At 38.3% G+C, this 27737-nt stretch overlaps 1 protein-coding gene across 1 annotated transcript in view; it reads left to right on the top strand.

Annotated features, from left to right (window-relative positions):
* Positions 1 to 27484, top strand: part of KCND2 (potassium voltage-gated channel subfamily D member 2) — a 497728-nt gene extending 470244 nt beyond the window's left edge. Inside the window, exons 2-6 of the mRNA XM_006098701.3 lie at positions 9494 to 9656; positions 19192 to 19287; positions 21696 to 21788; positions 25033 to 25280; positions 27280 to 27484. Of these exons, the coding sequence (XP_006098763.1) occupies positions 9494 to 9656; positions 19192 to 19287; positions 21696 to 21788; positions 25033 to 25280; positions 27280 to 27457 (778 nt within the window). The 3' untranslated portion in view covers positions 27458 to 27484. The remainder of the gene's footprint in view (positions 1 to 9493; positions 9657 to 19191; positions 19288 to 21695; positions 21789 to 25032; positions 25281 to 27279) is intronic.
* The last annotated feature ends 253 nt before the right edge of the window (positions 27485 to 27737 follow it).

The raw sequence follows: 27737 nt of genomic DNA, 5'->3' as shown, positions 1-27737 counted from the left end.
TAAGGAGCCGGGGCTTTTTCCTGCAGGTGATGGAGAGACAATGAAGGCTTTCATGTGAGAGACTGACATGATCAGACTCTCCGATATGTGAGAGTGAAAGGATAGCTCCAGGCAACAAAAACTAGGAACCAGATGCAAGTTAAAATATTTCCGGTGGTCCCACAGCTGGGAAAGCCAGCCCTTCACGTTTTTGTTTTTGAATGTGTGCCTCACAATGATCAATGTACAATTGTTTTCATAACTATTTTAATGAAGAATAAAGTAAGTGTTAGAAATGTAAGCTCTGAAAAGCACACTTTAAAAGTATTTTTTAAAAGAGGCTGTAGAGACTTTTACTGATAGTATTTATTTAGGTAAAAAAACATTTTTATTAGGGTACTAGGTTATAAATGTATGTCTCATGTATTATCTTTAAAGCCTCATTTGATCATATAATAGGCTTTTTTTAAAGCAAGAGAAAATATAGGAAACAGAAAAGAACTTGTTTTTGGAAAAGACACAAGCTAGGGGAACACAGTACACCCTACTGAAATCTAATATTGAGCTTGAAGCATAAATGTGAGAAGATGTACTAAAAACATCTCATTAGCCTTTTCCTCGATTTTCCCCCTTTCTATACACAAGCCAAATCTTTTAATTTCCCCTAATTTCCACAGTAAAGGTCTTGGGTAGAGGGCTTCATGTTTGAAATTATGCTTTAGTTATATCTCACATTATAGAAATTCACTTTTCCTTCTAAAAGAAATAGAATATGCTTTCAGAATTATTTTACATCTTTTTGGAAACACCGTGATCATAGATAATCTATAAAATGGTGAGGTTTGATCCTATTCAACTATTTCTAGAAGAATAAAATGCCCAAAATAGATCCTAAATATTGACTGTATACAGGCAAAGATAAGGAATCAGTACGGGTACTTTCCTGAAAATACTCTCTTAGCTTGTGAAAACCGAGAAGGATCCTGGTTTGTTTTTAAACTTTAATTTAGGTTTTTATGCCCCCTAGTGGCTATTTGGTTCTTCTGTGGCTGTAAAATAATGACGTTTTCACAGCCATCTCCTTTGTATGTTCAAACTGACTATATCGACAATATATGACATTGATGTACCCCCTAAATATTCAAACCACACAACTTTTGGTAATTTAATGAAAGCTCTCAAAACTGTCAGGAAAATGCCTATGAAATCATAACTATCATAGAGTCCCCTGAATCCATCTGAATTTTATCCATGAATTCCTTAAGAGTCCATGAGCCGTTGGCTAAGACTACTAATTAAGGTGTGGGATCCTATAGCTGCCCCTTTCATTTAGTCAATGCTAAGATTGCTAACGTTCTGAACAAATAGAAAGGAAAAAATATAATTTTAAGTAGGAGCTCAGAATTTGGCTTAGATTTAAATAAATAAGAAAGAACATAAAATTCTTCAAATAACTATATGTACAATACAATCCCCCCCAAAAATCGCAAGCCTTCAACACAGGTAAGATAGAATAGTGGTTGATCCTACAGGCAAGAGAGTTGGAGACAAAATCAAGGGAGTTTTTAGACAAACATTAATTTTAAAATGTCAAATAAGAATCTATGCTAGAAGTAAGACCAGGGCCCCTCTGGCAAACAAGTTCTGTACCACAAGCAGGTGTAATACAGCAACACTCCAAAAAAAGTCATTTGCTATTTGCAAACATTGCAGCCACTATAAAAATTATCCATCAAACGATGATCTTTCTAGAATACCAAGTGGCTGGCAGGAAATCCATGAATAACATAGCTAGTGAGACCCTCAGGGGTAGAATTATTAATTGAGAAGTGATCCAGCTTATAGGTCAGAAGAAATTATTTCTCAGACCTCTGTGACTACCAGTCGGTTCCAGGAGAAAAAATTCCAACACAACATCGGTAATTACAATACACATACGAACACAATCAGCTAATAGCTTTCTTTCATCAGGATATTATTGTACATATTACTTTTATCCAATTTTTTTAAGGATACTGTCTTGGTCTGTTTGGGCTGCTATAACAAAATACCACAGACTTGGTAGTTGATCAACAGCAGTTTATTAACAGTTCTGGAGGTGAGAGCTCCCTTCCTGGTTCATAGACTGCCTTTTTCGCTGTGTCCTGAGATGGTGGAGGGGCTAGGGATCTGCAGGATCTTTTTATAAGAACACTAATCCCATTGATGAGAGCTCTGTTCTCATTACCTAATCGCCACCCAAAGACCCCACCTCCTAATATCATCACATTGAATATTAAGATTTCAACATATGAATTGGGGGAGACACATTCAGACATATCATAGCAGATACCTATTTTTCAAACATACCCTCAAATACTGGCCCATGTCCCATATGGAGTTGTTGAGTGTTGCTTTTTTTTAAAAAGAGTAAACTAATGCAGTTGTTGAAGTATATACGATATTTGCTGAACCAGCACCTGCCCTATACAATGTACAAGATGCTCCTAGACTTCTGTGCAGCTGTGCAGGCTCTAGTCACTCTACTCCTTACACAAAGGATTTTAAGACTTTGTCATTGTAAAAAGAAACAGGGAGAGTGAGAGATTGAGTTACAGCTTATTTTTGAATTAGCATTTCCTTTCTGCTATTGAAGATCTTGTCTATTTTCCTGATTGTTCATAAAATACATGCTTTTTGTTTTCTCTATCATGCCTCTGGGAAATAGTTTCACAGGTAGAAAGTCATGACTAAACTGGGGAGGTTTGCCTTATGTAACATTTCTACTCTATCAAATGAGCCTATATTTATACTCTTCAAAAAGAAGAGAAGAAAAATAGAGACTCTATGAATAGGACCAGGAAGCCAGCAATATTGTGTTTCAACTTTATGTATGAAACTTCATGGAAACAGTTCTCCATTTGAGATCTAAAGACAACTACTCTCTAGATATATGATTTCTGGAGAAATGACAAAAAGGGGAAACTTGACTGAATATTAATAAAACTTGGTTTATAATGTACACATCTTTCTACCTATTTTGATATTACTTGATAAACTGGGAAGATAGATGGATGAATTGATAGTTAGATAAGTAAATTCATTCTACTTATTTGTCTGAATTAATCACATTTACCCATTTTTGTGGCACCAAATGCATGCTAGAATTTAAGAATTTTACATGAAACTTTGGATAATATTTCAGATTAAAATAGTCAAAAACTAACAATTGACTCTCTTCTGAAGAATTGGTCCTCCCCTCAATATGATCTTTAACATATGGTAACAGATTGTAATTGTAGCCAAGTATTTGGGGGCAGTGTGTACAAATTTTGATTTAATGGTTTTATGTGAATGACACCACCATATTGTACCATTTAACTGATGTGAGGAGGAAAGGGAGCAGCAAACATGAGGTTTGACAGATCTTCAGGGGGCAAAAGGATCAGAAAGAGGCTGGAGTTGCTTTAGATGGTGATGTAAGAGAAAGAGGGAAAAGGTAGAAGAAGCAGAGGAAGGCAGAAGAAGTATGGGGAAAGCTTCCCTTCAATAAGCGAAGTTCAAGCCTGCTCATTTTTATTGTGTACAACTTGTTGGCAGTTATTCTTTTATATTATGCTATTCTCTCTCCTTATTTGACCTTAGAAGACCCTATAATCTTTGAATCCATTTTATTTAAGTATTTTCAAATGTGTCTATGAAAATGAACTATATATCTTATCTAATAAAGAAGGAATATGCAAATTGAGCATCAAGTCGTAATGGTCAAGATGGCTGCACCCACAGCGGAGGCTGAGTTCCTGTAAGGAGCCTTAATGAGCAATCAGCAGGGACCTGAGGCTGTGTGGTGCTGGGCCAGAGCAGGGAACCTGAGGTTGTGCCCCCCCCCCCCCGCCTGGTGGGGCTTGACAGGGGACCTCAGGCCGCACCCCCCGCCCTGGCGCCAACCCGGGGGACCTCAGGCCCACCCCCTGCCCCAACGCCAGGCTATGGGACCTGAGGCCATGCCCTTTGCCATGCGATGCTTGATGGGGAACTTCAAGGCACACCCCCCGCCCTAGACTGGGCTGGGGGACCTGAGGCTGTGCCCCCTGCCTGGCATGGCTTGATGGGGGACCTCAGGCCACACCCCCTGGCCTAGGCCAGGGGACCTCAAAGAGCACCTCCTAGCTCAGGCTGGGGGACCTCAGGCCATGCCCCCCACCCCGGCACCAGGCTAGGTGACCTGAGGCTGTGCCCCCCACCTGGTGGGGCTTGACGGGGGTGAGTCCGGCCGGGTCTGGATCTAGCCCAATGAGGGTGGGGCCGGCCGGGTCTGGGTCTCGCGTAATTTCGAGGCACACATGGGTGGGCAGGGACTTGACTCTGGTTCCTGTAGCGTGCCCCAGACTCTGACAAGAGGAAGATTTTCATATACATTTTACTAATTTTCTTTCATCTCTGACACTTCTATTATAGAAAAAGGGCAAATAGCAATATTAAAATATTTCCTCTAATTAATTCCCTTTTAATGTGCACAAATTTCTTGCACTGGGTCACTAGTATATATATAATTTCAGTGTAACTCTTTGGCAAATGGGTTTTTGAAGACGAGAAACATAATATTAAAGTCTGATAAAAAAAACAGGAAGGACAGAATGTATAATATTGCTGGGCTTAGCATAAATTTAAGAATAAGAAGTCAGGAAAAATGCAGTGTGTTTTCATATGGAACAAAGAATAAAATAGCAATCAGTACACAAGTTGCCTACGATACAAATAATCATTAAAAGATGACAGAATTATAGGCAATATTTAATTAAATGATCAGTTAGCCAAAATAAGTGTCACTTCTCATGATAAAGCTTTCTATTCTACATCTTTCCTCCACTGAGTTTCAGAGATATGACACCTTCCATCAGGGCTATTTTGCTTCTTACTAAGAGTTTGAATACCAGTTAAATGGCCCCTGTTAAACAAAAGAAAACAGCTGGTTTTGCCAGAGAGATAGGTATTCCCTGTCCCAAGCAGATTCTGTGCCCAATGACGTCTTCATGGATAAAAATTACCTGCTTTCATTTCTCAAAGTCATTTCTAAAGACCTAACGACGAAGAAAGACAAAACGGATGCTGTAAGAACAGATGCAAATCACACCGTGTACTTCTCATTCTTCTCCAACATACTCAGAGTAGTAAAATATACCTAAAACATTACAAGTACTAACAGCAGCCCAATCTTAAAAAGGGGAGGAGAGCAGGCAGAAAACCCAAAAGGGTGATGTATGCAGAAGATGGGGATGTGTGGAAAGAGGCAGCGGGCGCTCCTTGGGAATCAGCCCAGGCTCAGGCTGTCATTACGAATAATCACAGGACAGCCTGGACGACCTTAAACAACCTGCCCATTCCCTTTCTTGGGCCCTCTCACCATCGCTCTCTGCTTTGGCCTCACAACTTAGAGACCATCCTTAATCTGCTATAACGTGAGAAAGCTCTGGCTTTCTACCCGAGAGCAAAAGAGAGGATGTTCTAACTAAGGAGCCATTTCTTCTCCCCTCTCCTTCCCACCATAATCATTGCCGTACCGACCAGGCATCACCAGCGCTCCTCTTGGATTTCTTGATTGTGAAGGAATTTTGGATTACAAAACAAATATGATAGAGGTAAATTAATAAATATAACTGCATTTGGCGCAGATTCGCTTAGCTTTATGCTATCAAACCTCCCTTAAGTATCTGTTACCTCTTTTTCCTTATGGAACCTGCTAGGCTATGGATGGTCTGCCTTTCAGCAGGCTGGTTCATATCTTTACTTTCTACCATTTCATCCCAAAACAGACAAGATATTTCATCATACCTATTTCCCCCCTCTGGATAACAGGTGCACTTTCTGCTTTGTTTATCTACATTATAGTTTCTGTTTACATTCAAGGAGGATCTGCAGTGATTTTTTTTTCTCTGCTTGAATCCCAGGCACCTCATCAAACATTGCTTTCCCAGGGAAACCTGCTGTATCAGTTGACCCCGAATCCCGTTGACCAAGTCCCTCATAATCTGTTTTCTCCCTTTGGTTAGCTGCAGCCCTTCTGAGTGCATGAATCTCCACTCTCTACCCCTCCACCATCTGCTACCTGAACTTGCCAGTCTTCTATCTGCTTAATGTCTTACCATGTGCATGGCAGAACCCCCAAATTGGTGGGCTTGACTTCCTGGCACATTGCTGTGTTTTTCCACTTTTCTATTCAGGACCACTAATTGCTGAGATGTGGATGCATACCAAATAAAAGCAATTCACTGTGTTCTAAATAAATAAAAAGTCTTACTGAGCTTTGGGTCCATACCATACGCGTAGGCTCTTAATTTTAATGATTACAAGTATGCTGGCCTGGCTTACTCTATGACATAGTGAGCCTAGAATACAAAAAAAAGTAGTAAATAAATACTAATTTTAAAAAATCTCTTAGAGAACGGCAGGAAAGATTATATATGATAGATTCATTTAGCTATTTCAGTTTATTTGATTTTATGTACTTGCATGTTAAAAGGTTCATTTTAATTACATAGACTCAATGCTTGTCTTCTTTGGCCATAACAAATAGTTGAGTTTCATTTACTTTCCTTTTGAGAAACACTTTCTAAATCCTAATTGGCAGACGTTTAAATGAGGAAAAAAGGCATTTGAGAAGCTGCTCAGTCTGAGTGCACGTGGGGGTATATGTGAGTTTTGATTTCTCCAGGGCCTACTGCATGATCAGTGCAAAGGGAATGATGTTTATAAAACAGGGCTGGGCACTCAACTTGACTTTGACAAACATAGAAATTGGCTGCTGTGCACACGGCATTTTATAAAAAATTGATCTTCCAGTTCTACTGACATATCACTACAGCAAGAAAGTTCCCAAGCCTTTTTGTCTCATCTTGCAAACTCCTTTAGTTTTCACCATTTCCTCACTACAATAATCAGATTATGGTTTCGCTCTCCCAGGGGACTACAGAAAGGTGCCATGTTTCATATGGACACAGCCTTCCAGTTCTCAGGTTAAGACTACTTTTTACAATAAATTAATATTGCCATTGTAATGATAATATTACAACCTGTGGGCTTTTTAGGTCTGATAAATTCGCTCAACTACTGATCACCCATAAACACTGACAAGCATGAGTAACTGGGCCTTCGACCCAGAGGACCAAAGCCTGGCCTGGGTCACCGAAGGCAGCGCTGGTCAGCATAGCCTGTCATTGCTCTCCCCAGCCTTTCCTGGGCCGGTTCCTCAGAACTCCCATCTGCACGCTAACACACCAAAGTGTCCCACACAAACAACGGTGCTGTCCCAGATCCCGCTTCAAGATACAATGTCTCCCCCAACTACTCCTAAGACCCTTGGAGTCAGGATTGCAATACCTGAGCTGCTCTGAGCCCTGCTTCTAAGGACTAGACTCTCAGAGCCCCAGAGTGAGCAGGGGTAGTTGGGACCATATGCTGAACTGGGAACTTCTGCAGTAACAAGAGCAGAGGCCTCCTTCTTGCCACCCCACCGGGAGGAATGAACTCCTAGAACAGTGATGGTGAAACTTTTGAGCTCGGGTGTCAGCATTTTGAAAAACTCTAACTTAACTCTGGTGCCGTGTCACATATAGAAATGTTTTGATATTTGCAACCATAGTAAAACAAAGACTTATATTTTTGATATTTATTTTATATATTTAAGTGCCATTTAACAAAGAAAAATCAACCAAAAAAATGAGTTCGCATGTCACCTCTGACACACGTGTCATAGGTTCGCATCACTGTCCTAGAAGAACCATGCATGAGTGAGGTAGGGAAAATGTATTCATTCAGCTAATATTTACTAAGTGCCTGCTTTGTGCTAGTGAGACACAATAGAACAGCCCCTGGTTATATTCTAATGTTGGCATGGCAGGTGGGGAGTCAAAAAAGAAATACATTAAAAAATTAGAAAATATTATGTGTTAAATACCATGAAGGTAATCAAATGGGGAAATGGCAGGAAGGAAATAAGACCACCATGGATAAGGCGGCCGGAAAATAACTTCTCGAATGGAGAGACCTTTCAGGCCCAAACTGAGCTATGACGACCTGGGGCCTGCATATGTGACAGAAAGCCAGATGGCCGGTGTGGCCAGGGGGCAGCAAGCTTGGTGGAGGGTGGTGTGCAATATAGGCAGGAACGAAATGACATAGATCCCTCAGAGAAAAAAGCGAGGCGTTCGGATTTATTTTCATTTCAAATCTATTAGAAGGTGACGCAAAGTAGCCACAGTCCAATCTCCATGTTTAAAACCATTCATTCTGGCTGCTATGTTGGCATGAATTGTAAAGGGTTAAATGTGGAAAAGAAGCTATCTCCATGGCTCAGGCAATAGATGATGGCTTGGTTTACTGTGGGAAATAGAGGCTGAGGAAAGAGAACCAAATAGGACATAATTTGGTTTGGGCAGAGACAAGACCAGCTGAGAAATGAGGTGAGGGGACTGAGGATTGGGTGGCTGTTTCCATTTTGATATAGGTAATCGGATGGTTTGCAGCTCCATGGAATTAGAGGTGATAGACTGTATGGGAGGAGCAGATTTGAGGGGAGCAGGGGAAGCTAGGGAAATGAAAGTTCCTTTTTGGTTAATTTGAGTCTTGATTGGCTCTTAATCATCCAGAGTCAGGGATTTTCAGATCAGACCACTGAAAATATGAGCCTGATTTTCAAGATAGACATCAGGACTGTCCATGTGAATTAGAATATCATCAGCATGTAGATAGTAGTTTTAAGCCAGGTCATTGGATAAGATCACACACAAAGAAAGGTTAATATGGAGAAGATAAGAGGACTCAAGTTTGAGACCTAAATTAGCCCAAGATTTAGAAAACAGTTAAGGGGAAGGGAGTCAGAGAAGATAGAGAAACAGCCAATGAGGTAAAAGCAACACGAAGGGAATTTTCTGATACTGAAGCCAACAAAACGTGTTTCAAGGAGAGAGAATTCAACTAAACAAATACAAATGAGAGATTGAGTAAGATTATCATGTTGAAATGGTCATTGGATTTCACAAGTTGAAGGTTAATGGGACCTTGGAAAGTTTATTTTTAAGTGATTATACCTGATGAAAGGAATGGGCTATACCACTTTTCTATTTAAATTTTGTAACCAATCCAATGCTTAATTTTTAAGTGTGTTAGCTAGCCTATAAAATTTAGCATATAAATATTTATGATTAAATAAATGTAAAGAACTATGCCATATTATAGGAAGAACAAATTGAAGAGCTATCATTAAATCACCTGGCTTAAAATGTTTTCCAAACAAAGAGATTTCTAAACGTTAGAATTAATTCCTGAAATGTTAAAAGATACTTTTTTATATTCACATGTTTTTAATTTCTAAAACATGTTTACTAAAGTCTTAAGCCATGTATCTTGTAGTCATGAATTAGAGATAGATTGCTCCAAAAAATCATTTGGCTTAAAGCAAAAAGATATTTTTATCAGGTGGAAATAACTCTCTGTGACTTAAAACTATATACATATATATTTTTTCTCTCTAACCCAGGTATGGTGACATGGTACCAAAAACCATAGCAGGGAAGATTTTTGGATCCATCTGCTCGTTGAGTGGGGTCTTGGTCATTGCTCTACCCGTTCCAGTGATTGTATCCAACTTCAGTCGGATCTACCACCAAAATCAACGCGCAGACAAAAGGAGGGCACAAAAGGTGTGTATTCAGTCCTGTGTAACCATGATTTAGCATTGTCCGCTTCTCATAATGAGCTTTAAAAACCTTCACTGGGTGCTCAGTGTTCCAGATTTGGTCGATAGTTGCATCAGTCAGCACAGGCTGGTTATACTACAGCAAAAGGACCTTAATATCTCAGTGGCTTAACACAACAAGCAATATTTCTCAATCATGCTACAAGTCAATTACCGGTCCAGTGATGGAAACTCTATCTTGACAGTGTACTTCTGCAATCACTTATGCAGAAGTAATTTCTGAATCACACACTGACTTTTAAAGCCTCCTACTGGAAGTGGGCCAGGTCACTTCCAACTCTATTGCATTAGCCAAAGCAATTCACATAGCCATGTGTAACTTCAAAGTGGACAGGGAAATTCAATCCCACTGTGCAACTAGAGGTAGACAGGAAGAAATATGTAGCGAACAACACTGACAGTAGCAAAATCAAAGATAGATTCTTGGCAATTTTATTAGAATCAGATTTCTAGATCTGATTCACCCAGTCTCTGTCCATCGGGGTTTAAGCTGGTGCCCGTAGACAAGGGCTAGTAAAGGGCACCAAAATGTGTCTTGGTTATTTTACAAAATTGACACAGGAGGAAGGAGAAATCTGATCACTTGTAGCTAAGTTCTATTCCTGGCCCAACCGTTTACTGTTTCTCTGGACTTCGCACCAGTTAATTAATCCCTCTCAGAGTAAGCAGGGTGCATGCTCATCTGAAAAATGAGGAAAACAATGCCTACCTCACACTAAGGCCGAGGTAGGTATTGTTTATAGATTTATAAACATGTATATGCAAGTGTTTATAAATATATATAAGCTTTTCATAATTTAACAATTTAAACATTTACTAATGACTTACTATGTGCCAGATATTGGTTTAATGTTTTTCAAAAAATAATTCTTAAAATCTTACAAGTATAGGCATTAGTTACGAAAATAGTTTGTGGAATAAGTTGAGAAATTCTGAGGTCACATACCTAATAAATTGGAGAACTGTCATTCAATTCAATGCAAGTCAATCTGGCTCCCACATTCATTAAACACAATGGTAGACTGCCTCTCAGAAGAACTGACTAAATGTTAGTACACTTCCCTTACCCATTCTTTGTCAAAATAGTCACCTTCAGAGCCAGGGCCCTTTTTGCTTAGAAATAATTTTGGAAATTTTTTTTGTAATTTTCTCAGAACTATAGTGCTAGATTTTCAGTATTCTTCACTTTTTTTAATAACCAAAAAACATGTATAACCATGACCAACCTGGGTATTGTGGTATAACCATAAAATATCGTGAGAAATTTTTGTGCACCAGTTCATAATTGGATGTGTAGGTAATTCCAGAACAGGATTTTAAACATGCTTTTGAACAATGTCAGTCTCTTTGGTAAGTATAAAATCTTATAAAGTAACTCTTTAGAAAGTTCAAGTTAATCAGTACAGTCACATAGCATATTGTTCAGAGAACTTGTTCATGTCCATTGTCAGAGATCCTCTTCCTCTACAACAGAATCACTCTTTAAGCTTGAGAGTTTCTTGCTTTACAGAATTCTCCTTCCCTTTTCACAAGTATCTAACCTTTAATTATTGTAGAGAATAATAATAAAAGTTTTTCAGTTACCATGAATATGTAGAACTGATAATCCAGTACACAGGGTGGGTTTTAAAAAAAGGCACCCTCTGGACAATTAGAGTCTCACACAGGGCACAATTTTGGCTACAGGAGATGGAGGGATTTCCACCAGAAGCTATGTACCTCAGCCCTGGCTCTGGCCACACTTTAAAAACTTTCTACTGGGCACAGAGGGATAGTGTTTACAATAACAGAAATATTACAAAATCTTAGCTCCCCAGTACCCATCAATCTCCATTCTGGGAATTCCTTTTTTAATATAATAACTAACTATATTTTTTTCATTGTCATAAAAAGCTACCTATATGAAAACTATAGGAACTACAAATCTGACTTTCAAATAAACCAATTTCAAAATACATGTACTTTTTTCAAACTTGGATATCTGTAACAAGCAAATCAACAAAGAAAAATCTTATAATATTTTAGAAGCCTTTTAGCCTATAGAAATTTAAAATGCAAAAATGTTTAAATGTGATGTAAATAAGTGCACCAAATTGAAAAGCATGTTTTATGAATGCTTTTCGCTATCTTTAAAATATCTTCTATAGTCTCTGTGTCTGCCATAAAGCAATAAATTTTGCATATCATGACTACTAGAAAAATTGGCTATCGAAAGCCAAGTATGATAACCTGGTGTAAATAGCCTGTAATCAGTAAACTAAACATAGTTCTCTAAGAAAGAGCAGTGGGTATGGAACTAAATAAGTTGTGAAGGGATACTTCCTGTTTTCCTTCCCAGGAAAAAAACAAACAGAATAAATAGTCACTAGGCTAAGATATTTTAGATTCTTCTGGAACTAGATGATTTGACAAATACCATAGGTATGCAAAAATAGCCATCTAATTCAGCCAAGCAAGGAGTCCAGTCCATTCAATAAAAATCAGTCAAGTGGAATAATAAGTAATATTATAAAATGGTTTTTTAGACCAGATTTTGTGATGTTTGGTCCCATTGCCAACTCCAAACTCAAGAAAAAAAACATGAAATATACACAACATGCATTTGAGAACATCCCCATCATCACTCAGGAATACTTTCTCTCTTCTAGGTTCTTCCCACTAGCAAGTACTCTTTTTGCTTTCACTACCTGTTCCCACCTTTTAAAGAGAATGCATCCTTTATCCCATTTCTATCAGCCCTTGATACATTCTTAATGAAACACTGACATGTGAGTGAAAACAGGTATCAACTGTAACATTTCTCCCCCACCCTCATTGTTAATTATACTTTAATATATTTATTTATTCGCTCCATTATTCAATAAAAATTTATTGAATAGAATATGTTAGCCAAGGTGAAGTGAAGTTGATACAATGACAGGTGGTAGGGTTGATATTTTGAAGCAAAGAGCTTATCCTGTTTTAAATTCAAATCACACCACTTAATCATCTGCATACTTACAAGGCTAACTGATGAGTAATTGTCATGCATAATAGTAATTATAATTATAATTTAATAATGATAATAGCAACAACAACAATCCTCTCTAGAGTTTCTAGTATGCCCCAGGTTCTTTATACATGTTATTTATAATTTCACAATTAATTTTCAAAGGAAGTGTTATTATTTCTATTTTATAGATGACTTGCTCATGCTCACACACCTATTGATTAATATCTAAAACAAGAATCTCTGACATTATTAGAACTATGAATCTTTAGGGATTTTCCTATAGATAATTCTAAATACAGTGAGAAGCTTGAGCCAATTGATGTACTGACAATGTGCAATGTAAGTGAACTATTTTTACTTTTTACATGAAGATGTTGACTTTCACACACACACAAAATATGCTATCAATATTCAGTATGCCATTTATCACATTCTACTATGGTGGTTCTCAAACTTTAGATTCATTGGAATCATACAAAGCATTTGTTAAAATACAAATTGCTGGACTCTACCCCCAATGAATCTGATTTAGTAGTTTTGGAGGACAGCCTGAAAATTTGCATTTCCAGCAAGTTCCCAGGTGATGCTGATACTGCTGATCTGGGGACCACACTTTGAGACCCATTGCCTACACATTCAGCCATGTCCAAATTAAATAAAAATATATAATTTTCTAGGATATTTAAAAGGCAAGAAATAACTCTTTGCTGGAATATGAAAATGATCACTTTTAAATTTTCCACTATTAATAAAAATCCCTAGTCCTTACCTCAAATCTCTGCAGATAACCTAATTTTATTATTTTTTTCTTATGTCTTGTTTTGTGCAGTTTAATAATCTATTATCAACACATGTAAGAATCTATAGATTATATACTTCTCAATATTCACTCTACATTCAATTCTTATCAAGTTCCTTACCTCTTTTCTTAATTCCCCATTCCATCCCAACACTACTTAATGTAGCCACCTGGTAAACTGATACTCAGGGTTGAAGACTTAATTCAACTATCACCCATTCTATGAAGATTTTTCTGAATACTATGGACATCATTAGTTGCTTCTTCTCTTCTCCTACAATATATGCACACTCTATTATCATGTATTACACCCTATTCTCCCTCTTCTCCATTGTACTGAGTGCACTGCCCAACATGAAATAGGTGTTTAATATTTGTGTAATGACTGAAAGAATGAACAGTGAAGCCTTGTTCGCCTTGACACGTCCTCCATGCCTACAGTCGGGTGGACATTACTAGGACCAATTAAAAATCATATTGGGAAGCACAGTTTTGTCTCTGATAACTGCCTACCTCCTGTTTCAGTTCTACCCTCTTCCACTGTTGCTCTCTCCTTCCACTGACCTTTCCTCTGAGCCTTCCAGTGTCCCTTCTACTGACCTAAATCCCCGCCCAGCCTTCCATCTCCAGGATTAACAAGCCTCAGAGTTGGGAACCTGCCCTTTCTCCCATTGACTTACTTCCTCTTTCTTTTATTATTATTTGGCACTAAGTTGTCTCATTTCTAGGGGAGTGATTTTTCTTAACAAATGGGGAGATTCCAGTAAACTCCTTAAATTAAATTTTTAAAAGCTCATAAAGCTTAATATGCTATCTCCACATGAGGCATGTTACTAAACCTTAATATGTTATCTCCATATGAGGCATTTCACTAAACCTTAAATGAAAGCTACAAGTATAAGTAAAATTTCCCGGATAAAAGGTACAGGAAGTATGTGCTCTCTATTTGAGAAGGAAGTGTCTCAGATTACAAGGGATAAAGCCTTCTCTATCTCACAAGGCTGCCTAGGATACCTTTGTATTTCAAAAGTATTGAAAACACTTTGTGATTTGGTAGGAAGAGGGTCTAATATAATGTCTCTCAATGTACATCATACCTCATTTAGAAGACAGATCCCATGTAAGAAAGCCACTGTCTCAAGGGCCTGGGGCTTGTACATCTTTCTCTGACTGGCATTCCGGCCACTGCTCCAGAGAATGTGTAGTGAAGTCTACATAATGTCATTTGGTGCAATTGAAAAACAACCAACTTGCCAAAAACCCCTTCACACTAGCCTCTGAATGCTCCACAATGAAGGGTTCCATGTCAAATTAGCTTGAGAAAAATTTAATACTATATCCCCCTCTCTACTTCACAATGAACATCCACAATGTGAACTTTTGCGAGAAATCCAACTTCGAAGAAACCTACTTAACCTCTCAGCATTTCCCAAACTTTCTTTATATACATATATTAATTTATTTCAGAGAGGAAGGTGGGGGAGAGAGATAGAAACATCAATGATCACAGGGAATTATTGATTGACTGCCTCCTGCACACCCCCTTCTGGGGATAAAGCCTGAAACCTGGGCATGTGCGCTTAACTGGAATCAAACCTAAGAGCCTTCAGTCTGCAGGTCGACGTTCTATCCACTGAGCCAAACTAGGTAGGGCTCCCACACTTTCTTGATCACAGAACCATTTTGTTTCATTCGGTTGTTACCTATAACATGTACTAGTTTTATGAAACTAACTTTGAGAAACCCCCAAGTTTAAGGAATTAAGAAAAAATAAATTTATGAAAAATTGGAATGCATAGGAAAAATGTACTTATGAGACAATTTTTTTTCCAGCACCATCAATATTTCTCAAGGCAGATTAGGAATTTGAAAATAACTGCAAAGCTATTTTTTATACTGACAACATGAGCCTTATTTTTAATTAAAATTTGGAAGCCTCCTATTTTTTATATAGGCTTAATATTTACTGAAATCTTGCTCTAACTTCCATAATATTTGCTAGTACTTGACCATGCAAAGAAGTTGTATTTCCTACAGGGCTGGGAGGAGTACATTTCCTCTTACTAGTGAACGGTACTCTTTTAACCTTCCAATTACTCAGCCAGAGTTGCCAAGATTGTCATAATGAGTGGAACAGAAGTAAAGTGATTTTCTAAAATATCTTTGTAAAAGAATTTCTCTCAATTACCTACTGGAAACAAAGATATAATCAGAGGTCATAAAGGGGCTAGCATTCAAGAGACATTTGGTGCGGTGCTCTACAAGAACAATTAAACCAATTAACCCCAAATGAAAGATAATTGGTAATTGAAATTGAGATGGGAGGTGTGTGTTTTTTCTAACACAGCACATGACTTAGCAAAATGGTAAGTCTGTCTTTAACATAACTGCTTCTTTTTTCCTAAGCTTTAGAACTACTTCTACTGTAGTGGTTGCCACCGTATGTATACTTTCCATGAGAAAGATGTTTCATTTTCCTTTGCTGGAGACTATTTTTGGTTAATTTCTATGTCTCCTTTATGAAAGATATAATGTGCCCTAATACTGCTGCTAAATGCACATAGAATGGCATAGGTAAGACTAGTGACTTTGATAGAGTAACTATGATATATAATTAGTTACAATCAGTAGTTGCAGAAAGAGAGAGGGAGAGAGGAGAAGAAAGCAACGAAGAAAGGAAGGAACAAAGAAAGGAAGAAACAAAAAAAAAGGAAGAAATGAAGGAAGGAAAGGAGGAAGGGATGGAAGGAGGGATGGAGGGAGGAAGGAAGGGAGGGGAACGGCAAGGAAGAGAAACAAAAAATGGCATTGACAGTTACAGGGGACCAGTGAGACTTAGGGACTGAAATTCCAACAATAACCCCTTTCTGAAAATGAAATGTGTATTTAACTTACTTATTTCTGAATTTCTACCATCAATTCTAAGTCATTTCCAGGTGTGCTTGACACTTGCCATTGTTTTATTGAGTTTGGCCTGAAATCCTGGCTGAGCAGCATGGCCTTAAAGTTAAACATTTCTAACTTCCAACTTCACCGTGTGGTATTGTCTCAGTATTTTAAGTGATGTAAATATTATACCATCAGCAAAGAGAAAAATTTGTCTGTTTTTCCCATCACATATAAGTGTGATCTTTCTGCAAAGTTTTATTTTAACTTGGAATTGGCACACAAGAAGAATAAATTCATGGAGGAAGAGAAAGGGAGTCAAGTTGAAGCCAGATGTTATCTTAATGTTATTTTGAGAGCTTCAGACATCTCAGTGTTACTTCTAAATGCCATGGTGAAGGGCCATCTTGGTACTACAACTTTGGAAGAAGTTTGGGAAACACACACACATACACACACACACACACACACACATTCTGGCCCAGGAATACTTCTGCTTCTAGAAATTTGTATGGCAGATAAGCTCAAATAAATGATGCTTCATTCATACAGTGGTATATTATTCATCCATAAGCAAATGAGGTGGATCTACACATGTAGATATGGAAGGAATTCCAAGTTGTATTAAATGAAAAGAACTGAGTGTAAAATTGTGAAATGTATTCTCCCAACTGAGTAAAATTTACGTTTATACACACATGCATGTACATATACTTGTTGTTGTATACCTAGAAAACCTCTGGCAAGATGCTCTAGAAATATTGTCAATGGTTGACTCTGAAGCATAGGAGTAAGGTATGCTCAGGGTCCAGAGAGACTGACTTGATTTTCCTGCATGTTTGTAGTATTAAAGTTTTATCACATGTATATATTCATTTTCCATTTTTAAAATCTAGATAATTTTTAATTGTTATTAAAAAGAATATTCCAGGGCTAGAAATCAAAGGTGATTTTTTTTGGGTGGGGGTGTAGAAAGGAGAAAAAGGGATTCTTTATAGGATAATTTTACAAAAATGTTTTTAGCCATGATATCCCAGTTGCTTCCTTACACACACATACTAGATATACATCATATAAGTAGAATGGTCACCAGAAGATTGCTCTCCAGAAAGTGAAAATCAGACTCATTCCATGACAGCTGGAGCAGGTATACAACAGCAGTTCTAAAGGAGAATGGAATCCTGGGAATCTGGCTACACAGTCAGTTTGCTCAATAATATCACTTTGGTGATCTCTCTGTCAATGTGAGCAATTCAACTGACCACCCAAAACCCTCTACATTGAAGAACATTCTCTATACATAAATGCTTTTAAAATTAAAAATAATAATGTTAGTCTCTCCAGCAAGGAGCACTATGTTTATTTCAACAGATTTAAAGGTGAAACAGAAATTAGGTGAGCATGTTTTTGTGTGGACCTGTGACACAAAAATTTAGTGGAAACATTTAGGGATTTTTCTGAGAAGCCGCCATTGTTCAGCATGGGTTCTATACTGGCCAATTTAGCAAACTGATTGCAAAAAAAAAAGTTTATATTTGAAGGCACAGATGTTAACTAAATTTTGTTTTGTTTTTAAGGGATGGAGGGAGGAAGAAAGGAAAAAAGGCAATTGGTGTCTGAAACTTAATTACTAATTTTTAAAAGGACATTAATTTAAATAAAAAAGAGTTGGCAGCTGGTTTGCTGGGTCTTTATTTCATTAAGTTACTCAGATTGGGATAAGTGAAGTGGGATAAGTGAAACTAGAAGTAATACAGCTAGCTATTTTTTCTCTTAACACTATTGACAGAAACAATAATGAAATAACTTGATCTTACTGTAAAGACTTAATTACAATCTTTAAAATGCATAACCCAGCTCCAAAGTAGTTAATTGATCTTGCCCATATGTTAACTAAAATAAAGTGCTCATATTGTTACCAGACGGCTTCTGCCCTGGGTGCTGGCCCTGGACCTTTCATAGGCCAAGGACCTTTCACAGGCCAAGCAACCTACAGGCTCTTGACTCATTTGGGGAAAATTTCAAGACATGAGTCCAGGTGAAAGTAACAGTAAATTTATTAACATTTGGGACAGGGAGGCAAAGGAAGGACCCCTGGAGATAGGATTGGGGGTAAGATCAGGATGAGCTTCCACAGCCCATTGTTCCCCTGGTACCTTTGTTGGTACCCTTAGCGCTTAGGATAGAAGGAACAAATACACGCCTGAGGAAAGGGGGCACGGATGCGCTCAAAGAAGCATGTGCGGGGATCCTTTGTCCTGAGTTTTACCTATTTTCTATAGACCAGAATTTTAGAGGAGGTCCCAGGGGAGGATCGCAACAGAATATTCATTGGATTTCCGGGCGTGTTGTTTAATATGCTGATGTATTAAAATGAGTGTATAATGGAGTCTGGGGTCATTTTCTAGTTAGTTTTGCCTGTATCTTGGATTAGTCTGGCTCTAATTGGTTTTGTTATCTACTTCCCTGACTGTAGTGATTTAAACCATCTGCTCCTAGGCATCTTTAGTTAGGGAGATAGGGTCTTGTGATTTATTGCTGAGCCATTCCGGCAGTTTGTCCAGCCATTTGTGTGTTTGTTCAGCCATTTGTCTCAGTTTCCTCATTCCACTTTCCAGGGAATGTTCCTAGTGTCTTAACCTGCCTCAATCTGATGAAAATTTAATTGTCTGTAATTACAAAAAGCTGGCATGTTTTTAAACATACGTATGCTGACATTGGAATTATACAAGAGTATATGCACTGTTTTAAGAAAACAATTCGTTGAGTATTAACAAGACATTCATTTTCCTTCTCCTATAGAAAGCCAGACTCGCCAGGATACGGGCAGCCAAAAGCGGAAGTGCAAATGCTTACATGCAAAGTAAACGGAATGGTTTGCTCAGTAATCAACTGCAGGTACCGTCAAGCACCTCACTGTTTTCAATGCTCAATTTGTTGATGTAATATTGATTGATTTCTACTTAAGCATATAATTTTATTGTGGGTAATAATGAAAATGGCGACTGAAACAACAGAAGTGTCATTGGTTCAGTCCATGCCAGAGCTTACTCTAGCTTAGCCTTTGTCCCTGTCCAGCTAGTAGCCTCTATTCCCTGCTGTGCTGGGCTTGCAGTTGGAGCCCAGCTTGGAGCCCTCACTTGGAGCTCAGCTTGGAGCCCTCAATTGGAGCTCGCCTGGCTGATGGGCCTCAGGCAGCTGCTAGCCCTCATGGCTGCTATGGAGAGAGAACACGTGAGCACATGAACCCACAAATGTGTGTTACAGGGCGGGGGTTGAGAGAAAGCTTGCCTTTGTTAAGCTTGGATTATTTTATCTCAGGCTTGGGAAGGACCAAGCGCTCTTTCAAAATAACCAATTTCCCAATTCTTTGCCGGCTTGTTTTGGGTCCTCCTCCTAACCAATCCATTTCTTAAATCTTCTGGGGTTCTGTGTTCCTCACCCAATTGGATTATTTTCTCAGGCGAGGCTCTGCCCCTTATGGCCACCATCTTAGTTTTTACTGTGCATGCCTCATAGTGGAATGACCTCCCCCCGCATCATCTTGGCTTCTACTGAGCATGTGCCCAGCAGAGGAACTTCCCCTTTGTTGTTCAGTTACTTCCCCCCACCGCCTTAGTCTGGACAAGTGGACTGGTTGTACACTGGAGAGATTGGAAAGCTAGTCCTTCCACCCGACACAGGAAAGGGAGAGGTGTTGATCCCATTGGTGGGGTAATGCCGTGATCCCTTGGCGAGCCTGAAGCTGTCACTTCCAGACTTCATTAGGCTTATTGTCCAATTCAGCTACCTGGTTTATTAGGCATGATGTCTGATTCAGCTCCCTAGTTGATTAGGCTTCTTAATGTCTGATTCCCTTTGCTCCCTCCTTTATTAATATCTAGCTATTTATGCTCGCAATCTGAGAGCGTGGCACACCCAGAGAGCCCAGATGCCCTCAGCCCTTTCACATGCCTTGCCTTATGCATCTCTTCCACTTGGCTCTCCCTGAGTCACATTATATGCTTTTATAATAAACCGTTACTCTAGTCAGTAAAATGTTTCTTTGAGTTTTGTGAGCCGCTCTAGCAAACTAATCAAACTCAAGGAGCAGATTGTGGGAATCCCTGATTTATAGTCAGTTGGTCAGAAGCACAGGTAAACTGTCCCACTTGCAATTGGCATCTAAAGTTCAAGGAGAGGTCACTAGAACCTCTAACCCAGTAGTTCTCAACCTTGGCTGCACATTAGAATCACTTGGGAATCTTTTTAAAATCCAGATTTCTGGGCTTCATCCTCCGGAAATTCTGTTTCTTTGTTACTAATGTTGTGGCCCCACCCCATAACAAAGAAACAGAATTTCCAGAGGATGAGGCCCAGAAATCTGGATTTTAAAAAGATTCCCAGGTGATTCTAATGTGCAGCCAAGGTTGAGAACCACTGCTCTAACCTATAGCCAGATGGTCAGAAGCCCAGGTGATCATTTAAGTTTGCAATTGGAATCTAAGGTGGGGAGAAGAGAGTGAAGGAAAGTCTTGCAAGACTGAGCCCTCAACCTGTATAATATGATGCTGTTTCCAGGTAGACAGTGTCCAAATTGAGCTGAATTGTAGGACACTACTAGTACACAGACCATTTCACTGCTTGATGGTGTTGGGGATAACCCCACCACTTCAGATTGGGTTTAGAACCCTTTTTACCTGGGAAAGGTAAATGACTCAAATACCTAATTATTTTTTATTTAAAAATTACTTATGTTCCTTAAAGTTTATATGAGTGGGAGTAGAGGATAGCATGATGTCTCCTTTTATTTTTTTTAATTTTAATGGGAGGGCACACCATCTAGTGTTATAAATATCACACAGTATGAAATACAATTTGAGAAACCACTTTTAGCTCAAAACTTTCCTTTAATATTTAGGATTCCAATAATTGTTACTTACAAAATAGCTTTTATTTAGGTGAGCATAATGCCATTTCCAGGATTATCTAAGTATTGGATTAAATTTTATTACCCAAAAATAATGGCTGTCAGGTTTTCAAAGTCAAGTGGTAGTTGAAAGAGTAGAAGAGATTTAAATTTTCTGTTCAGGGAGGCAAGTCTTAAAAAACCAGACTGCTAATTTGAAAAGAAAAAATGTAAATAATGATTCTCAGACTTAAAAGCAACTGCCAGGCTGTGCCTTTCTGTCTAAAATAAATAATAATAAAATGCTGACATTTAATCTCAAGAAATAGGACAGCTCTCTCTCTGTGGCAATGTGCAGTTGAGGTTCTCATTGTTTGCAAATATGATAGAAAAGACTCTGTCTTCTCTGTGTTCACAGTCCTCTGAGGATGAGCAGGCCTTTGTCAGCAAATACAGCTCCAGCTTTGAAAGCCAGCACCACCACCTGCTTCACTGCTTGGAAAAGACCACGGTAAGGAACTGGCATCGCTGCCTGCCCCGGTCCTCACAGTCTCCCATTTGCTTTTGTGAATACTCAGTCCTCCTAGGAAGGACTTCACTGCCCGCATCACTGGAAAATAGAGTAAAGGACAAAAACAAAAGAAAACAAAACACGAAAGTACTTCAAAAGACTTTTGTGACATTTCCATTTGGAAAGTGTTTGAGAGACTTATTAAAATGTTGTTATCCTTAGTGGCTATCCTCACTGTAGTCTAAAATACTAGTGTAATGTGGATGAAAAGTTGTTTCCAATAGCCAACTGCAAGTCCTATAAAATATCATTTACCCTGCCCGGCCGGGGTTGCTCAGTGGTTGAACGTTGTCTCATGCACCAGGAGGTCACCGGTTCGATTCCTGGTCAGGGTACATGGCCAGGTTTTGAGTTCGATCCCCAGTAGGGGGCATGCAGGAGACAGCCAATCGATGATGTTTCCCTCTCATCAATGTTTCTACCTCTTTATCCGTCTCCCTTCCTCTCTCTGAAATCAATAAAAACATATTTTTAAATGTAATTTACCCTGATTTTGAAAATGCTAATTAAATAGAAAATATTAATGAAGTTCAAGTGTTCCTGACATCTGGATGAAGGGAATATCAATAGCAATAATACAAAATAAAGAATGACTAAATATAAGCATTTCTTCTTTTTTAATATATTTTTATTGATTGCAGAAAAGAAGGGAGAGGGAGAGAGAGATAGAAACATCAATGATGAGAGAGAACCATTGATCGGCTGCCTATGTCCCCTACTGGGGTCTAGCCTGCAAACCCGGGCATGTGCCCTTCACTGGAATCAACCTTGGGACCCTTCAGTCCCCAGGCCGAAGGCTCTATCCACTGAGCCAAACTGGCTAGCGCAATATAAACATCTCTGTAATTCACAGTTATAATGAACACATATAGTAAAATTATTTGTTCTCATAAGAAAAAAAAATGGTGTTTAATCAGTGTCATGACCCTTTGGCTGAGAATTGAGTGTGCATTTCTCCATTTATAGGCTCCCAATTAGACTTCCTCTTTAGTAAAGTCATCCTTTCCCTAGCTGGCTTGTCAAAAGATGTCATAGTGTGTGACCACAGAGCAGAATGAAACTTTCACCGTATTTGGATCAAGTCTTCTCACTCACTCACCAGAGATGCATATTTGTGTTCTCAATTCCAATAGATTGCCCATACATGTCTTCATTTACTTTCATTTACCTATATAGTCATTCAACAAATATGCATGACTTGCCTACCATGTGCCAGACAGTGAGCCAAGACCTAAGATATGCCGGGAAGTCAGGTGTGGTCTCTACCCCCATCAATCTCTATGGGGGGACAAACCACGGATATTCCTAGGGAAGGGCAGTGAGCAGCAAAGCAACAATGGGCCACGGTGTAGGGAGCAAAGAGGATGGAACCAGAGGGTACAGAATCAGACAAGGCTTTCTGAAGGAACCTGAGTTCAGACCCACAGGATGACTGAGAGCCAGGCAAAGAAGGACAGGGGCTAAAAGGTGATGTAACCCGAGGAAGGCTAGAACTTGCTGCAAGAGGACTTTGAGGGTGGTAGGAAGGAGAGAGTATAGCATAGCACACGCGGAGACAGAAAGGCAGTGACTAGCTCATGCTAGGTTTTCGAGGCACGTGCAAAATTTTTATCTTCATCTCAAATGGAAAATTATTTGAGGGTTTAAACAGGGAAATTACAGGATTGTGGCTGCGTTTTAAATAAAAATATGGACAGGTCTATAATTTCCTAATGTAAACCTTTGACATTTAAATAGTAACATTAATAATAGAATGTTTTTATGACTATTTCCTTTTCTTTCATTTTAATTTTTTTTTTACCACTTAGGGCTTTTTAAATCAAACATTATTTAATACCAACCGATATAGTTTAAATTGAGCTGCCTATAAAATATATGGTAACCAGCGGCAGAATGACTTCTTCACTTCCAGTCCCTGAGGAGACAAATTAGAACCTCATGCATTGTAACTTATACTATGTGTGTGAGATGTGCATTGCCAGAGAAGAAAACAGTTTAAATCGTTACTGAACTGTATTTTTTTTTAGAAATTTAATAGTTAACATAAAACTCTATCTTCTCTAAACATATTTTTCTCCCGACTTTCAACTGTAGAATGTTAAATTTCGTTTACTTCAAAATGCTTGTCTCAGCAAAGAAATGACAAAATGAGTAACTAAAACAATCTATTTCCTATTAGCCAGTGAATTGCTTCAATTGTTTTGCTAATGGTTAGGCTGAGAGATAGTTAAGTGGAATTCTGCATGTGCAAAGTCTCTCATTATAAGACTATTCCCACCAACACAAAGAAAAAAATAGTAATTGAAGTCATTTTTTAGTAGCTTAGACCAAAAATATTTTCCTTTATACTACTGAGGTAAAAGTCTTCCATAAGCATTTTAGGAGACCATGCTTTGCGTTAAATATTTTTAAGCAAATTTTACACTGTTTTTCTAAGATGGAGAATATGAAATTATTTCCATCACTATTTGCTTCTTGGCTAGAACCCTAAACACAGGTAGAGATTCTGAACACATCTAGTGATGTATCACAAAGAAAAGAAAGGAGACCTGGAAAGTTCAGTGCTAACCCCTTCTGAGTCAGACATAAAGTGACACATTTTGCAGATAAATATATAGTATTTGTTTAATAAGTCATATATTTCTCTTCACTGAGAATTTTATAGGAACATCTAAAGAAATGGGAAGTGTCCTAGGTACCTTATTTTCTAATTTAAAAGTATTTTCAATTCCATGTGAAACTATTTGCTTTTATATAACAGACAATCTAACTTGGATTAAAATAGTCTCTTTCTCATAATTTCAATCTGTTGAAAAATAAGTCAATGTGAATTTACACATTTTTGTGGGTGTTATCTATATTCATTTTCAAGTTTTTTTCTTTAGTTTATAATCTCCAGTTTAAATAAATAAATGATATTTCAAGATAAAGTTAGCTTACAAATAGATACTAAATCAGCCTTCATGTGTCAAGGTGTAACTAGAGAGATGTTATTTTCCCACAAATGCCAGTATTGGGTAGCTTTGATGTTCTAATCTTTATAAAAATAGTATTAGTTGTCGATTGGATAGTCTACATGTATGTGGACATTTTTTTAGTTTTAAAAATAAAACTATTCATTTGCTTTTTTAAAGTTAAAGTGTGTTTCTCCCTTTCTTCACATCTTTTTCCACCTATGGAACAGAATCACGAGTTTGTGGATGAACAAGTGTTTGAAGAAAGCTGCATGGAGGTTTCGACTGTTAATCGTCCTTCAAGTCATAGTCCCTCTCTCTCTTCACAACAAGGAGTCACCGGCACTTGCTGTTCACGACGACACAAAAAAACTTTCCGCATCCCAAGTGCCAATGTATCAGGAAGCCATCGAGGCAGTGTGCAAGAACTCAGTACGATTCAGATCAGATGTGTGGAGAGAAACCCGCTATCTAACAGGTAGATTAATCTGTGTGGACACACACCTGTGCTGGTCCCCGGAGCATATCTCCACCTGCAGTTGTGTTGCTACACGTGTGGCATCTAAATTCTAGTTCTTAGAGTTTAGAATGAGACAAGACTTAGACTGTAACAAGCAGAAAAATGGATCTACTGTAATATTCCTTAAGTCATAGAGTAGTTGTAGCGATATTAAAAGAGCAGAGAAAAGATAAGGCAGGCAGGCAACCACAAATGTATTTCTACCTCTTCAATTCCACAGCTGTTTCCTATTTGAATAGACACTCCTATACCCAGGAGCCCCATAGGTAAAAACAAATCACCTGAAATGATAGTTAACACTGCTGAAAGAGACCAATGAAACTGACATTGATGTGATTAAAAAGTATTCAACAGCACCTTTAAATAAATCAACAGTCACTGTGACAGTGAAAACTGGAAACTATATCTACACAAATATTTTGAACCAGTATGCAATTTTGATCAAAAAAAGTATTTTGGCCACAATTAACACAAAAATCAATCCAATTCAAAGCAAGATAAGTGAAATGCTAAAATGGTATGTCTAGTGAGTTTATGGACCATTGAAGTGAAATTTTTCCAGTGGTGTTTTCCTTTTGTTTCTCTTTATTTCCTTGTTTTTACAAGTCATTAAAAAATCAGTTTGGCCCAAATAATTTTACTTTGTTCTTCAAATTAAGTAGCTTTTCTTTTTAGATTAACAACCATTAATTCGGTGCCATTTCTTTGGTGGTATCCAATAATCTTTGTGGAAAACCTGGATGAGATTCTGAATTTGGGTTATGTTGATTTACATCAATCAGATATCTCTGGAATCAGAATATTAAATGTTGGAGCAATGAAAGATTTCTGTCTCGAAAATATTCTACCACTCCAATATAGAAAATGGAGAAGTGTTTAGAAAGAATTTTTTAGGCCATAAACATTTAAATTAAGTTTTCCATGAAAATAAAATAGTTTGAAGTTCTCATGTATGCCCTCCTTTCTCCTTTCCCCTGCCCCCTCACCACTTAGAGTATAAAACTCATGCAAGAATACCACTTGGGAAAGCCTTTAAGTATTAGTAATGGCTAACTTTTGGGGGTTCTTAACATTTGAGTGTTACTAAGTTGAAAACTTTAAGGGCACCCTATATCCCAAAGGGACAAGATAGTGAAATGATGCTGTGGTCAAATAATTGAGGCATATCTACAGTATATCTCCCTTTCATAACGGTATCTCAAAACTCTCAGAGATTCTGTCTTAAAGAAAACTATTTTATTTTGCTCAACTCAGTGTTTCAAAAACATACCTTCTTATATTTTTATATAACATTTGTTTGAAAAACACTGATGGAATCGAATTTAGCTGGTTTTTACACATTCATTTATGATTAGGGACCTGACTAATGTTCACTTTAACATACAGAGTGGGGTAAACATAGGTTTGTAGTTGTATGTGAAACAGAGTTTCATTATTATTTACATTATTATTTATTAACGAGAGGCCTGGTGCACGAATTCATGCATAGGTGGGATCTCTTGGCCTGGGGAGTCATCAGGGCCGATTGGGGCCGTCTTGCCCAGTCCCAATGGGGCCATCAAGGCCAGTGGGCCAGGAGGAGGGACCATGGGAGGTTGGATGTGGGAGTGCACTGACCAACAGGGGGCAGATCCTACATTGAGAGTCTGCCCCCTGATGCTCAGTGCACGTCATAGCAACCAGTTGACCATTCATTTGACCAGTCCTAATGGTCGCTTAGGCTTTTATATATACAGAGATAGATTATTGTATTATTTTTCATGGGAAAAACTGTAGACCTACTTTTGCCCACCTTGTATGTTAAGGTTTGGTGCTTCCTTTCTTAAAATTGTGGTGATTATTCTCAGACATTTAAAAAGTCACTTATAAACCTGACATCATGTACACCTGTATTGTAGGCAAGAACATTTTTAAGTAAACAACTTACCTTCTTAAATCTATTTTCTTCCCTCATCAGCCGATCCAGTTTAAATGCCAAAATGGAAGAATGTGTTAAACTAAACTGTGAACAACCTTATGTGACTACAGCAATAATAAGCATCCCAACACCTCCAGTAACCACTCCCGAAGGAGATGACAGGCCAGAGTCTCCCGAATACTCAGGCGGAAACATTGTCAGAGTGTCTGCTTTGTAGACAGTTGGAATCAGGTCTAGCGGAATTTGAGCCCTGGCTGTGGAGAGAATTCCAATGTGGAAGAAAGAAGACAAGATACACGTTTTGCAGCTGAAAATGGCGAAGCAAGAAGGTTGGTAGTGACACAAAAAACAAAGCTTCCAAACCAGAGGATGGAAGTAAAACCACCAAATGGCATTTCTTTAGAGTTTGACCTGTTGTACCGAGGAATAGTCTGTGGCCCTTCGGCTTTGTGAATGAGCACAATGAAATGCCGCCTATTGATGCTTCTTATGACCAG

This window comes from Myotis lucifugus, unplaced genomic scaffold (assembly GCF_000147115.1).
Source record: "Myotis lucifugus unplaced genomic scaffold, Myoluc2.0 scaffold_245, whole genome shotgun sequence".
Lineage (NCBI taxonomy): Eukaryota > Metazoa > Chordata > Mammalia > Chiroptera > Vespertilionidae > Myotis > Myotis lucifugus.
Note: the sequence above shows the minus strand (reverse complement) of the source record. Positions and strands in the feature narration are given on the sequence as shown.